We start from the raw sequence: 16,390 nt of genomic DNA, 5'->3' as shown, positions 1-16,390 counted from the left end.
AGTGCGGTTACCATAGCAACGATACATCTGCCCATCCAAATATGGTCGTTTTTGTCTATCCCCCAAGGTAACCTACCTACACACAAAAATTGAAGAGGGGTTAAAATTTTTCATTTCCAACTTTGCTTCACTTTCCTGGAGAATTGCTCTCATTTAAATATATTCGAAAACTATATGAAAAATTACAATATGTAATCAGTAGATACTGGTTTTCCAACTGATGTACGGGTTTCAAAGTGAGACCGAACTTAAATTTATACTATCCAAAGTATTTGCCGGTGTATTCCCAGTTTCCCACCTCTCTCTTCCGAAATCGAGGCTCTTTATAATTTTTCTCGAGTTCTGCAGTGAATTATGCTGTCATTTTGCTGGCGGAATGTCCAGCTACTTAATTTGCAGGATCACCGATGGGCGGCAATTTGTAGGAATAGGTAAAAAAATCTGAGACCACTTCACCTTGCTAAAAGTCCAAAGAAGTTTGGCAAAGTAAACTAGTCTTTATTCCTCCATTCCCTTTTCGTGCTACTAAATTGCTTTATGTCCCTCTGCCTTTCCAGGTAAACTGTGATCACCAGTTTTGAAAGCCGAGTGCCTTCGTTCGCCTTCTTCTTTGTCCATTTGTTTTTGTTCTCTCTTACGTTAATCCCTTCGTTTCTTTAACGATAGTTCGCGGAATTAAGAATTAATCGCTTCTCCAGAGAGTCATTTTCTAAATTTTCTGGTGTAACCACATGCACCCAATTTTTCCATGACAAAAAAAAAGCCCCTTCGACTTTCGAAATCAATAATAATCAAACATTTTTTTGAGAAACATTTTTCATTCCAATTGTCCAACATTACAGGTAAATCAATTTTAATTCTCTAAGAAAATTGACGTCTTTTTTAGTTTGCAAGACATGTTTCGTTCGACCATTCGATCATCATCAGTTGTCATTTTAATTTTATTTCTACCCACGCGATGCTATCGGCGTAGGCAATACAATACAATCAATGACTAATCAATGGCTAAAAATGTTATGGTCTATCGATTAGTCACCGATTACTCATTGATGTTAGGTAATAGTCAATGACATTGATCATCGGTAATAACTAATAAGCTGGCTAAAAATGTTATGGTCTATCGATTAGTCATCGATTACTCATTGGTGATAGGTAATAATTAATGACATTGATCATCGGTAATAACTAATAAGCTGATTACTCATCGATTAGTTATGTCTGGGTCCATTCGCGCTCCCAGCTGATAACGAGCTTGCTCAGTTTCACTCGTGTGTTTAATCAACAGCGTTATCAAAGGTGTCACATTTGACTTCGCAAACAGAATGTTATAATAACTATTAACACAGGAAATTACTGCTGAACAATGAACATGCTCAAAGTTAGACCTGTACTGCTCGATAGCCTTCTTTAAATGGTCTGATTGTGAGATTTCATCATCGGAGTCAAAATTTCGAAACACGATGGACATCGATATATTAAACGAGAACTACAGGAAATTGCTGCTTATGACTGTCATAATGGAAATTGCATTTGCATGGTCACACCTTAGGATTTCATACATGGAATTGACACTAAGCGCCATCTTACAGAGAATAAACAAACAAGCCCCAAACAACACCTTCAGGATCAGCACAATGAATAGAATGCTCGACAGTTTTCATTTGAATGGCAACACTTTAAGATTTCGTCCACAGACTAAAACGTTACAACCACGTTGTCAAACAAAATGAACAGTAAAAAGTAAATAGGTTCCAACTGATTGGTCGCACATGGATATTACCTATAAACACAACGTTTAAGTGTTTGGTCTTTCAGGTTTTGAAATGACTTCCACCCGGCTTCCACTGCTAATCTCAAACCTCAACAAAGCAACTTTGCCCTGTAATTTACTAAATTCTAGTTGATTGCGTGACCCAGTTCGTTAACTTACTCAAGTCTAGATCTGATAACGCAATTGAGAAATGTATTTGCATAGTTGTGCCTCTTTCTACTCTCAAATTTGCATACACATAATTCTTTGTTAACCTGGTTGACTGAACTAAAATATCATCGCCTTCTCCAGATCAGAGCATAATCTGTCCGTGAACGCCCAGTCAAACGTTCCAACACCGCGTCAAGTTTTTGCTGAATCTCCACGTTCTTACCTGCCCACAGCGTAGGTATTGTTTTCACAGTCTTCGGATTGGTTTCAACTCACAGACACACACTATCAAAGTCATATTTAACCTCGTGGCCAAGACTCCTTTCGGTCAGTGTTCATCTCAGAAGCGATGGCCGAAGTGGCACTAATTTCGCTGCTTTTGCTCTCGTCGAGTTTGTTAATAGTAGCTTCGGATCCTCGAGGTAAGACAACCTTCAAGTTCAGTCATGTTGTTTGTTGTTGAAAGGAGTCACTTAATATGTACTTATAATGAACTGTTTCATTTGACTCGAATCTTATGCAGTCAAGGGAAACGGCGGGAAACCATCTCAGTGTACATACTGTAGCATTTCAACATCTTTCAATAACAGATCAAATCAAACCTCGGGGCTCGTGTATAACATCATATACCAAGAAATAATGACATACTGACTGCCAGAATGCTTCAGAAGGTCCCGATAAATTTGGATCTTCCATGCTCTGAAAATCGCTTACGGGGCTGATTCCGACTTCCCGTTTGCTTTCCCAGCCACGTGGGTGGATCTAATGAGGTGCGCAAACAGCTTGGCTGGGCTCCAAGCTTGTCGATTGTTTCTACAGCAAGTTACACTGACACAGCTTATTAAAGCAATTGGACTAACTTTCATTTCGTGGCAAGCAGAGAAGGCGAAGACATTTAACTAATCCTGAGTTTACATTAACATTACTGAATGTCTGAGAAAGTAAATGACAAATTTGCCGACTGAAGAATAATATTAGACAATCCTGATTTATGGGAATTAATGTCAAACAGACATGATTTTCGCCAACAAAAATGCATTTCTGGTGTATGTACGCATGCACTAGACTGAGATGTTTCTATTGGGGTGAGTGATTGCATCAAAGACACCCCATGGAAGTGGCATTTAAGTTTGCCTCGGTACCAATTCACACAGAAGAAATTACAGTTCTGGCTTGGGATCTTTGCGGCTTTAAAACAGTAATCTTTGATCTGAGTCACAACTGAATTTAAGCTAAAATACTATGATTTTGCGCTAATATATTCTCCTGAGTGCATTTTTCCGCAGTCTTTTTTTCCGGTAAGGTGGTGATCTAATGCACTCTTTTCTTTAAATATAAGAACGTCTAATTTTGGGGCTGATGCTGAATGATCTTTTTTTTTATTTCGGCAATTTGAGCATGAAAAAGTTCTTAAGATGTTCTTATGCGGACGTGACCAAGAAACTCATCAAAGAGTAATGTGTGCCGTGATTTGTTGTCCATTACGTTGCTTCTGACACAAACAATGTTCTCAGCCTGGGTAATGTTCTTAGCATGTTCTTAAAGTTTAGTTAATCTCAGCTTCAACGTTCTTGTTAAAAAAAGGTTGTTATAAAAAAAAAAAAAAAAAAAAGAAAGAATTAAAAAAAGGTGTATTAGTCACAGGCGGGGAGAGCACCAGACACGCAGTATATTGTCACGAAGATGTAAACTGCGTCCAAATTTTGCTAATTAAGAGCAATTCTCCAGGAAAGTGAAGCAAAGTTGGAAATGAAAATTTTTAACCCCCCTTCATTTTTTGTGTGGAGGTAGGTTACCTGGAGGGATGAACAAAAACAGCCATATTTGGATCGGCAGGTGCGTCGTTGCCATGGAAACCGCACTTGATCCCGTCGGCCTGAGGTCTATGTTTTGACCGAAAAATTCACTCTCAAATAGTCAAAATAAACGAGTCTGGTTCTCGAGTACATGTGAACCAATTCAAATGAAATTCATACAGATGGTAGAACCACTCTTCCAGTTTATAAAATTTGCCGTTAGAGTATTTTGGGTTCTATAATCAAGAAGACCTTGGTCGTATTACTATGTTGCCTGTCAGCCATTTTGACAAGAAGGAAAAACAAGCACAACCATATTCGTTATTTCTCCGAAAGTACTCTTTCCACATGAACCAAATTAGCAGCAGGGCTTACATAGATATTGAAGTTTATAAATATTATAAAATCTATTTGGGGAAAATTATATTCTGGCCATGGGTGTTGAAGACATCCGAGGCAAGTTGCAAAAAATTGCAAAATTGGAAATGTTGAGGTGTCCAGTATTTGGTTGAAACAGGCTTTAGATAGAGAATATCAGCTTCAGAGGTTTTTTCATTCATCTTATCTGTTATCTACATTTGATTGATTAGGTTTTGGCCAATGAATTTGATGAAATATAAATTAAAACAAAGCCTACTTTGCAACTTTTGGGAATTTCTTCAGGATGCTTTGTCGTATAAGATGGGTCTCTCCTCAGTTCGCTCGCTCCATTTTCTTGACCAAATCTTGCACAGACTCTAGCGGAAAGGACAAATCTAACTGCCTAGCCTCGCTGAACATCTACTTTTAGACCAAAGATGATGATGCATTAACCCGAATAAAGAACAGTCGAACAGGTCAAACACAGTCGTGTGTCGAGTATCGAAATAATTCATCAATACAATCCATCCAGGAAGTTAAATAGATGCATCAAGATCACAGCTGAGCAAATGCATCTCTGCGACGATTCTGAATAACGTCTTTGGCTAAATCGAGCCGTACATTCCGTGGTGCATGGTTGAGAAGCGAAGAAATCGTTGTTTACGACCTGATTACGACCAAACGTGTGTAGACCGGAAATACGAGTAACAAAACTGCTGACCGGATGTAGTTTTAAATGCGATATACGCGCTTTTTGTTTGTTTGTTTTTGTAGCTTCGGCTAATTGTCGCAATGGCATTATCTCTTCTTTAGATATTTTTGATACAATATATCATTGATAGGGGGATAAAAGGACGACTTTTGATCCGCTTTTATGACTGTTTTACAGTGGTGAATAAAGAGGACAAAATAAAAGAGCTTCACTAGTCGTTTTACGCAACCACATAAGCCGCCCATGTTTCCTGGGTTTGTTTGTTTGTTTTTTTTTAATTCATTACTTATTGGATGTTAAGGATGGCCTGCATGTAAGATACGTCGCTGATCTGGGGCATTAGAGTACACATTAGAAGTTACGAAGTTGGAATTTTTGACCCACCTCTCCTCCAGAAATAAATAAGTCCTCTTCAAGCCGATAAATTTATTAGTACCTAATACCTGCCCAAATTTTGGCATTCTTTCTGTTTATTTATTTATTTATATATTTTTTTGCTGTTGTTTTTTTTTGGTGGGGGGAGGGCTGACCGGACGTAAATTTGTGCCGTCGATCAAAACACTGTAAGGGAAATTTGCATATCGTCGTGCGAAGGAAAATATCCTGGTTGGGACAATGGAAAGTTGGTCTCTTTCAAATCCCAAAAGGGACGTTTCGGTTTGTGAGTGCAGTGGAAAGAATATAGAACTCAGTCTACGTCAAAGGGATATTTCCAGGCACGTGTAAGCCTAGGGACTTAGTATAAACCGTGATGAAATCAGCAACGAAATGGATCTTATTCTTTGCCGTGTAGGTAAATAATTATAAGATTTCACGCGCGAATTTTTCATTCTCTTGTTACGAATAGTTTATCATAACTGAATTTGTAATTGCATTTTCACAGTCTAAAGAGCAATCGTTTTTGGGGGAGGGGGGGGGGGGGGGTGCGGCTAGTATCATCATGCGTTCAATTTTCACCCAAGCTTCAGTTCAGCTTCATTTCCTTTGTTTTTGTTTTAATCGGTTATTCGGTTATTCTGTTTTATTTATTTTTTTTTTTTGGCTTTCTTTACCATTGCCATTGTGAAACAACCCCATTACAAGCGGATATCATTACACATACAACCGGTGTTACATCCCATTACATTGTGTTACATCCGGTCAGCAGCCGTGCTTCTCAGACTTCCGGCCAATGCGTTCCGTTTATTTACCATTCTTGGCTTGTCGACTATCGCAATATCTGACCCGATTTTAGCCAAAGACGTTATTTTGGATTGTTAAAAGGCATGCATTTGCTTTGTACATCGATCTCGACACGTTTACTTTACTTCCTGGTTGAATAATATTGATGAATTTAGGTGCTCGACGGCAGAAATCGCAAGCATTACGACCATGTTTTGGAGTTTGTCAACTATTCTTTGTCAAGTGTATGCGGGCTACTTGTATCATCATCCCTGGTCTGAAACACAGAAAACTGGATATTCGATGGAAGTAACTGTTAGTCTGCGCTAGATTTGGTCAAAAAGACGGAACGTGCGAAGGAGAGATACTGGAGAGAACCACGCGACGAAAGTATCCTGAAGAAATTCCCAAAACCCTCAAGGTAGGTTTTGTATCAATTTATATTTCATCAAATTTGTTGGCCAAAACCTTATTTACTAAATGTAGGTAGTAGAGAAGATGATAAAAGATACTTTTGAAGCTGATTTTCTCTCTCTAAAGCCTGTTTGAGCTAAATACTAGAGCTCTAAAAATTACCAATTTTGCAATTTTTTGCAATTTGTCCCAGGTGTCTTCAGCACCCATGGCCAGAGTATAGTTTTCCCCAAATTGATTTTATAATATTTAGAAACGTCAATATCTATGTAATCTCTGCTGCTAATTTGGTTTATGTGGAAAGAGTACTTTCGGAGAAATAACGAATATCGTTGTGCTTGTTTTTTCTGCTTGTCTAAATTGCTGACAGGGAACATAGTAGGACGAGCATTTTCTTCTTGTTTATAAAACCCAAATTATTGTAATGGAAAATTTTATAAACTGGGAGAGTGGTTCTACTATCTGTATGAATTTCATTTGAATTGGTTCACATGCACCTGAGAACCAGACTCGTTTACTTTCACTTTTTAAGAGTGGAACTTTTGCTCAAAACATGGTCCCAAGGCCGACGTCATATAGTGCGGTTACCATGGCAACCATGCATCTGCCGATTCAAGTATGGTTGTTTTTGTCTATCCCCCAAAGTAACCTACCTACACACAAAAATTGAAGAGGGGTTAAAATTTTTCATTTCCAACTTTGCTTCACTTTCCTGGAGAATTGCTCTTAAGTCTTACTTCTTGGTAAACAGAGAGTTTACCACGACACGATGACCTCGGCCAAGCTATTTTAAAAGCCATTGTATCTTATGTAATTAAGAGTGTCAGTTGCGTAAAACTTCCGTCCGCGCCTTTGTATTCCTACTTCAGGGTGAAAATGGCGCTTCAATACCATCACGCAGTTACAAAAAAAAAATTCTTTAAAACTCGACTCGACTGAAGAACTCGACTGAAGTTTTGGAAAAAGGCAAAATTGCGATCTGTTCTAGCGCATTTTGGAAACGAAAATTTACGAACTTCAAAAGGTTAGCCTAACATTTTTCAAGCTGTAATCCATTCCAGCTCAATACTCAGTACTGATATCTATGACCAGGTCAATTATTGACAGTTTTAGTGCACTGAGGTAGTAGTTTGTAGCAACACTGGACCGTTTTTTTTTGGTTTCTGTTAACAAAAATACGTTTTGCGGGGATTTCAAATTGCACCAAATCATCGTGACACTTGCCTTTAACAACTTTTTAATTTGCTGAACCAAATCCGGTCGCTGACATAATGAAACATAAAGATTCAAATTTGACCAATTACAAAGCCGGCATGGTATGTTTTCAAAAAGTAACCAACGTTTGAAGCTAAACACCCGCAGGTCATCCAAATCTAAGCGGAAAATCATGTCATTCAAATTTGTAAGGGTCAAGTCTCATTTTGCCGGGATTGAATTCCGCAGAAGTGACACCTATTAACTGTACGGCGAAGTATACAATTAGATTATGAGCTCGAGATTTCTATCCCGTGATAGCTGATGAGGGCGCAGCCCGAATCAGCTATCACGCGATAGAAATCGAGAGCGAATAATCTAATTGTTTTAGTATAAATCTACTAGTCGTTCAAAACTTAACAAGTAAGTTATCCAAATCCTCCTCACAGACACTTCGAAAACGCAAAGAAACGGGCTGAATTTTGTTGACAACGGCTACTCCCTATCTATCACAGAATAGATAGCGTGTAGTGTAGCTGATCAAGAAAGGCATTCGTAATAGAACGCTAGTAGATTTATACCAAATATAAATAGAAAAAATGTGATGTTTCTTCCTTAAGCTCCGGCAAAAGTAAAAAAAAGTAAAATTTGAAGATGATGCTATGCTCGGTCCTCTCTTTTTAAAGTACATTTTATACGCTTTTATTATGAAACTTTTGTTGCATTTTTTGTCAGAATTTTTTTTAGTTAACGGGTAATTCCCTTTTATAGGTCAGAAGGATAATTATAATATTGTCACGAACCTAATCTCAGCGATTTTTAGTCTTTGTTTTCAAAACAGTTTTCGGACTAAATTAAGCGGCTATTAATAAAGCATTTGTTAAAATTTCCGTATTTACACGTGGGATTCGGTAGGTTTGTCCTACATTCAGAGTGAAGGTTACAGAGTGGATACAAAAGAGTGCCCATGATACTTTTCCATAACTTCACATCCCTTTCATTAATAATCTGCTGGATTGGTAAGACATGTTGGAATGTATCCAAATCTGAGTGCTCTTTTTTGTAGCCTGTCCCTTTGGCTCAGATACTTGGTATATAAAGCTACACTCCACACCCTTATACAATATGTAAAGAGTGACATAATCAGGGTGTTAAATATATGATGGAGATCCTATATTTAGTGGCCTTTAGCTTTGCATACTCGAAAAATACGCGTACGTCTAAATAAATAAATAAATAAATAAATTAATTAATTAATTAATTAATAACTAAATAAATAAATATAGTTTATTAAAAACTCTCTTGCAGTAAAAGAACTGAATTATCGAGTACAATTTACAATCTTAAGGCAACTATTATCTAACGAATAGTAATTTACAGTTATAACAATAATAATAACAATTGAATCACCTAAAATATTTAATTTTAAAATGTCCTCCACTCTCTTTGTCCTACAGACCTGAATGTTGCAGAAAAGATAATACTTTTGTGTTTTCTGCCTGAAGGTGTAATAATTAGGCGCATCCAGTATTGGGCTGGGAAGCAGGTGGTGCAGAGGATGGCTGGGGGACTTCATTTTCGCCATATATTTGTAGCACAAGTGTACCCTTCTATCATCTAATATAACCTATCTAGTTTACCTAACTGTAAGGCATGAGCATATGACTCTGCCTCGGGGTATATTATGTTAAGCGCCCTTTTTTGCACTCGTTCTATGGCTTCGGACAGGTAGGCAGAGATGTCCTGCCAGACTGGTTCAGCATACTCTAAAACCGGCCGAATTGTGCTAAGGTATATCCTCCACACCCTGGCTCTGCGCAGTACTCTAAGGGAGTATAACTTCTTACAAGCTGTTTTAATAACGTAATCAACATGACAGTTCCACTTCAGGTCATTTTCCGTAATAACTCCTAAGATCTTGTAGGTATTGACACGCTCGAGGACATTGCCGCCAATTATTATCGGGTTAATGAGACAATTCGAGTTGCATAGGAAATGAATATGCATTTCCTTACACTTAGTTGGATTGAGTCTCATGTTATGAGCAACGGCAAATTGTGAATGTCTGAGGTTATAGCGTTAAGTAAGTTAGGGAAGTTCCTTGGAATTATTTCGAGAGCACTGGAATCATCGACGTATTTAATGCCCAGCCACCAGTCAGACAGCAGTCTGTTTGTCATCACCGTAAATAGGATCACACCCAATTTAGTTCCTTGGGGCACTCCTCCTTTAAGAGCCAACTGTATATCCGAATTGGTAAGATTAGTCCTGAAAGGCAACTCTAAGTAGCCTCAAAGATAATGAAAGCCACGGTCCTCCTAGCCTCCCACGCAGTCGTTTTTAAGGAGTCGCATTACCTCCTCCCTACAAACGTCCTCCTGGTTCTGGATTATTGTGATGTTGTATGGCATGAACGTGGACATGGAAACAGTGAAGAGATTGAACGACTTCAGAGACGAGCAGCTAGGACCGTCTTCTTCAAAGCTGCCCCTAACTATCAATAATAATAATAATAATTCAAGTTATAATAATAATGCAAGTAATAATTCAAGTTATATCAATAATATAAATGTAAATAACAACAAATTCAGCTTCTCTTCGACTAACTGCAGTATTCTTTTCTCACATCTAAACAAATTATGGAGATCTAAAAAAACAGGTCTTGATAATATTTCTGCTAAAATTGTACGTGGATGTGCTGATCTTATTTCAGTTTCACTTTGTGCTCTCTTTAATAAATCTTTAGTCTCTGGTATATTTCCTGATGATTGGAAATGTGCTAGAGTTACTCCGTTGTTCAAGGAAGGTGAGCCATCTGATCTGAATAATTATCGACCTATTTCAGTTATTTCCGTTATAGCTAAAGTGTTTGAAAGGATTGCTTATGATCAGTGGTATAACTTTTTGACCAATGAAGATATCATTTCTAATCATCAATCGGGTTTTCGCTCGTTACACTCAACTGTAACTGCCCTTCTGGAAGCTACGGATAATTGGGCCTTTAATATTGATCGTGGTGATGTTAATGCTGTGGTTTACCTCGATTTAAAAAAGGCATTCGCCACCGTTGACCATGATATCCTTTTATCTAAAATGAACGTTTATGGAACACAAGGAACAGCTCTTGATTGGTTTAAGTCATATTTAACTAATCGTACACAACGATGTCTTGTTAATGGTTCTCTTTCTAGAATCCGCTCACTTAAATGTGGGGTACCGCAAGGAACAATCCTTGGCCCCCTTCTATTTCGTATTTATATTAATGACTTGCCAAACTGCCTAACTTCTTGCCACCCTAGGATGTATGCCGATGACACCCACATCACTTATGCTGGCGTTGATGTGAATTCAATACAGTTAAATCTGAATCACGATTTAGATAACCTAAACAAATGGCTTATTTCCAATAAACTGACCTTGAACACTGCTAAAACTGAATTCATGCTAATTGGCTCCAGACAAAAATTGAGTACTTTGTCGAACCCACTTGAGCACTCGATTAATAATGTTCCGATAGAACACGTTTCCTCTGTCAAATCGCTTGGGGTATTTATTGATGAAAATCTACGGTGGCAAACACACATTGATAAATTATCTAAAAAGGTCGCTTCCGGAATAGGAGCAATAAAAAGAATTAGACCTTTTGTCCCTCCACCTACCCTTCATTATATATACAACGCACTAATTCAATCTCATTTCGATTATTGCAATCCTGTCTGGGGTAATTGTGGTAAAACATTATTTGACAGGCTACAGAAGCTTCAGAACCGTGCCGCTCGCGTTTTAACCTTTTCTAGTTATGATGCTGACGCTAACCGTTTAATTAGACAACTCGATTGGAAAGACTTGAGCACTCAAGTTCAAATACAGAAAGCCATAATGGTATACAATGCTTTAAATGGTCTTGTTCCTGAATATTTATCATCTAAATTTGTTAAACGAAATGAAACGCGTTACTCCCTAAGGGACTCTGTTAACAAACTATTTGTCCCGTTTCCGCGAACTAATTTCATGAAAAAGAGCTTTACTTATAGCGGAGCAGTTCTCTGGAACAGCCTGCCCTGTCATGTGAGAGAAGCTAAATCTCTTAGTCAATTCAAAAGATTAGTTAATGATCATTTTTAATGTTAGAGTACTAGTATACACGGCATTCATGAAAAACAGGTTTTAGTTAGATTAGTTGTAGTTAAGTATTGAATTTTGTTTAGGATAGTTAGGTTATTTCTAATTTTTATACTCCTGATGGATTTTACCGTGTTTAAATAAAGATTTATTGATTATTGATTGATTGATCAAATTTTGACCAATCTGGGCTGGGAACCTCTCCATTTTAGAAGACGGACACACATTTTAAGATTTGTTAATGAATGCATTTCAAATAGAGTTCCCAGATACCTTCTTAACTTTTTTAATGAGAGAAACCATGACATTCACCCCTACAAAACTAGAAATAGTGATGACCTTATTTTGGAAAAAGTTAACTTAGGATACACCAAGCGCTTTTTTCTACATAGGTGCCAAAACTTTTTAAAGATTCTTCGAATTTATTATGTTTGAAACTTCCTTTTAATGTTACTATCCTAGAATATTTGTGATCTCCTCTTTCTTATTTATTTATTAATGATAATAATAATAATAATTTAGTCGTTACATTGATTGGCTACGGCTGACCGCCCAATCATTGTTTAAGTAATCTGGGCATCCAGAAGTTTTTACTGCCATATATAATAATAATATTTATCCAGGGAGCCCACTCGCCTTGGTGGTTTTCAGTGGGGCCCTGCAAATTAAAAATATAATAAAAAAATAAAATTACCTAAAAATTGATTTCACAAGATCAAACGAATTTATTTATTTTTTAACAGGACCTGCATGGATAGCATTTTTCTTCTTAAAACTGATGCAGCAATCCTGTATAAACATGTTTGAATTATTATTATTATTATTATTATCATCATCATCATCATCATCATCATCATCATCATCATCATCATCATCATCATCATCATTATCATTATCATTATTACTTGCTTTATGCTACTAACTGGCTTGCTTCTAAGATTTATCAGATAATCTTCTGCCCACGTCTTGATATTTTCAACTTCCACTGATTGAAGCATAACATGCGACATTAGGTACTAGAAGTAATGTCATTGATCAATACATTTAATAATTGAAGCACCCTCCGGAGGCGGGACTTGTAACATTAACCATAATGATGAAAACCTCTGGCCCCAGGACTGGCACCTTTCTACGTTCTTTTAATATATTTTGTTAGTTGTTTGTTGCTGTTCAGTTGTAAATTGCCGAGAGACGATATACACACAAGAAGCTAACGAGAACGCTGAACTACCGGCGAATTCACACTTTGCTTTTGTCATCGTCAACGATTCTAAACTCGCTTTTGTATTGGTCTAAGGCGATCAATTTAGAAAAGCATAATTTTTTTGGCGTCAAACATTCTATGTGATTACCTTTATGCAACCTAAAGAACATCAATAATATCGTGAGCAGCGGCAAACCTAGAGTAGGCCAATTTGGCGTCAATATGAAGACAAAGAAAACAATGACCTAATTGATCAATTTAGGATATAAAGCTGGAGAAAAACCGACGTTTAGCAACCTAAAGGATAATAAAGCTCTTTTATGTGACAGTTCGCTTGGTGAATGAGACTGGTCATGGTGGTTTGGCAGCTAGAGGCCGAGTGGAAGTGCTCTACAATGGAATCTGGGGAACAGTATGTGATGACCTCTGGGATATAAACGACGCCAACGTTGTTTGCCGTCAGCTGGGGTTTCCAGAAGCTGTGGCAGCAAACATTTCCGCGGCTTTTGGGCAAGGAAAAGGGAAAATATGGATGGATAACGTACGGTGTATAGGAAATGAGAGTTCATTAACAGAATGTGCCCGCAGCGGATGGGGAGCACACAACTGTGGTCACAGTGAAGATGCCGGTGTGATATGTGCCACTGCAGGTGATGCAATTAGCAACTAGATTTCATTTTGCCATGCTTCTGTACTCTGATGACACATAGATTACGTCTAAAAAGTGGTGAGAACAATGAAGCACCGGCTACGGGCCGCGGGCGAGTAGCGCGACTATGTTGTTACCACGTGTTGGCGTCCTCTATGCTTTATCACAGAACAGAACCTCGGGAAAAAAAGCTATGTATTAGTTTTACAAAATAACCAACACATTTCGTGAACGAGCATCACCTTGACTGAGCCGAGTCAAACACTTTCAAGCAAATTTCTAGATTGCTGCAAACATGCAATTGTGATCCTCTGAATTTGAAACTGAAAGAATGAAAGAATGAAAAAATGAAACACTTTCAAGCAAATTTCTAGATTGCTGCAAACATGCAATTGTGATCCTCTGAATTTAAAACTGAAAGAATGAAATTATGAAAAGAAAGAAAGAATGAAAAACTGAAAGAATGTCACAAACGATATTTTAAAATCTAACCTTGATTCCACAAGGGATTTCTGACTGCAGAATATCACAGCATGTCAGTCGCTTCACTGTGATTTGTGATCGATTACCCTCCAATAACGGATTCCTTCCTTTTCGTATCAATCGCTTCAAAAATTTGGGTTTATTTTTAAAGAAAATCTACAGCTTTCTTGAGCAAAATGCCAGCTCAAAGTTTTGTATCACTTAAAACAAATTTGTTTCGTTTTTCGAAGGGAAAAATGTTGTTTAAACTGTAAGCATTTTTGCAAAGCCAACTAGTAAATTCCGGGACTAATTCAAGATTTCATTCCTTAAAACGTTCTACAACTTAAATTTCCAGTTTTATTACGCCCATTTTGAAATCACTGGTGATCCTTGCAATCTCATTGGCTATCAACAGTGCGATTTATTCCCAAATTGCACCATTTTTTGCTCTAAATCGCATCCTTTCTTAAGCCCATCAAAATGGAAATGAAGTAACAAAAATAGAATATTAATAATATTGACAATGATACTCTGTGATTTCAAAATAGGTGTAATAAAGTGGTAATTGAACTTTGTGTCGTGCAATTTTGGTCTGAAATCATGCTTGTGATTTCAAATCAAACTCGCGCTGCGCGCTCGTTCGATTTTGAAATCACGCGTATGATTTCAGACCAAATTGCACGACACAAAGTTCAATTACCATTATTAACATCAGAACAAATCAAACTGTGTAAGCTCACACAAATTTATCTTCAAAGACTACAAACGATTTGCGAACACAGGAAATAGCTTTTTGAAATAATTTGCTTTAACGTTCTCATTGGGTATGTTACAAGCTTGAAGCTGACACCTCCCCAGCCGTCTTTCTTGTTTAACGGGAGAAACGCGAAGGAGATGCGCGTGGGGGAAGATTGGAAGGAGGAAGAAGAAGAAGTCTGGAGCCTATATCCTCCAGCAGCTGAAATGACGGGTATTTAATGGTTTCATCGTTCTTTATTTCGTAGTTCGTTTAGCTGGTGGTGGCAACAAAACATACCAGGGCCGAGTCGAACTGTTTTTAAATGGAACTTGGGGAACAGTGTGTGATGACGACTGGGATATGAATGACGCAAGCGTAGTTTGCCGTGAGCTTGGATTTCCAAAAGCTCTGACTGCAACCAAGCCCGCTGTTTTCGGGACTGGAGGAAATGGAACTATATGGACGAATAACGTACGATGTGCAGGAAATGAAACTTCTTTAACACAGTGTGCCCATAATGGCTGGGAAAAGGGGACCTGTCACAGTAAATATGCCGAAGCAGCGTGCAGTCCAGGTAAAACAAACATTTTTACTCAAAGCTGTCGTAGCATGAACCCAAGTAAATTTTTAGTCATTATGATCATCCACAGGAGTGTAGTCCTGACAAGGACAGGAGTGTAGTCCTGACAAGGACTGTTTGAGGCGACATTGACTGACGTTGTGGGAAAAAAATGAAAACAAAAAAAACCTTTATTTACCCTCGGCAGCATTCATAGCACAGGTGCTAGTGGGGCCGAGCATTAACTTCACAAAGAAATAATCTAAATTGAACATAACGTGGTTAAAAATCCCAATTGGCAGGAGGCAGACCAGCTGGCTATTTACAAGCGCGTTAAAGGAGTTGACCTCAGGGCTACCGAGAAACAACTCCAACTAGCGGTTGGAGCGGGACTTGAACCCGGGACCTCCGGATTTCAAGTCCAGCGCCCTAACCACTCGACCACGCCGCCTCTCTTCCACAGAATCGACTAGGACTCTGCAGAGTACGTTACGCACAGTGCCAAGGATTACTATCAACGACTCACTCTGGAAAGCTAGTCGCCAACAACTACCTCCACCTCACAAAAGACTAAAATGACAACGTTAACAAAAGAGACGAACAATAGACAAACCGACTAATGGCCAATTTAACTTTAGTTATTAACTCTGTTGATAAACCAAACATTCGTTTCTACTCCCCACCGACGCAGCGCGCACCTATTTAACTTGAAGCAACCTGCTAATAATAACCTACTTTTCTTCGACAGTTCGCTTGGCAGGTGGACACTTGGCATATGAAGGCCGAGTGGAAGTGTTCTACAAGGGAATCTGGGGAACAGTATGTGATAACTACTGGGATCTACATGACGCCACGGTTGTTTGCCATCAGCTTGAGTTTCCAGCAGCAATAGCAGCAAAAACGTCTGCGACTTTCTGGAAAGGAGCAGGAAAAATATGGATGGATAGAGTAATGTGTACAGGAAATGAAAGTTCCTTATTAGACTGTGACCACAGTGGATGGGGAATAAACAAATGTAGTCACGATGAAGATGCAGGTGTAATATGTAGTACCGGTGGTAAGGAACATCTTCAGTTATAATGGCAGTTTGAAGT

General features: G+C 38.2%; 1 protein-coding gene across 3 annotated transcripts in view; it reads left to right on the top strand.

Moving 5' to 3' along the window:
* Positions 1–1,196: 1,196 nt before the first annotated feature.
* The window catches only part of LOC146479983 (scavenger receptor cysteine-rich domain-containing protein DMBT1-like), a 45,820-nt gene continuing 30,626 nt past the window's right edge, over positions 1,197–16,390 (top strand). The window contains exons 1-4 of one of the 3 annotated variants that reach the window (XM_085110195.1): positions 1,197–2,343; positions 13,214–13,534; positions 15,003–15,311; positions 16,045–16,353. In XM_085110195.1, coding sequence (XP_084966321.1) covers positions 2,271–2,343; positions 13,214–13,534; positions 15,003–15,311; positions 16,045–16,353 — 1,012 coding nt within the window. In that variant the 5' untranslated portion in view covers positions 1,197–2,270. The remainder of the gene's footprint in view (positions 2,344–13,213; positions 13,535–15,002; positions 15,312–16,044; positions 16,354–16,390) is intronic. The other 2 variants (XM_085110196.1, XM_085110197.1) reach the window with 2 other exon arrangements.

This window comes from Pavona decussata, unplaced genomic scaffold (genome assembly GCF_977016875.1).
Source record: "Pavona decussata unplaced genomic scaffold, jaPavDecu1.1 SCAFFOLD_57, whole genome shotgun sequence".
Taxonomy (NCBI): domain Eukaryota; kingdom Metazoa; phylum Cnidaria; class Anthozoa; order Scleractinia; family Agariciidae; genus Pavona; species Pavona decussata.
The sequence above is the reverse complement of the archived record's forward strand: the minus strand, read 5'-3'. Positions and strand labels throughout refer to the sequence as shown.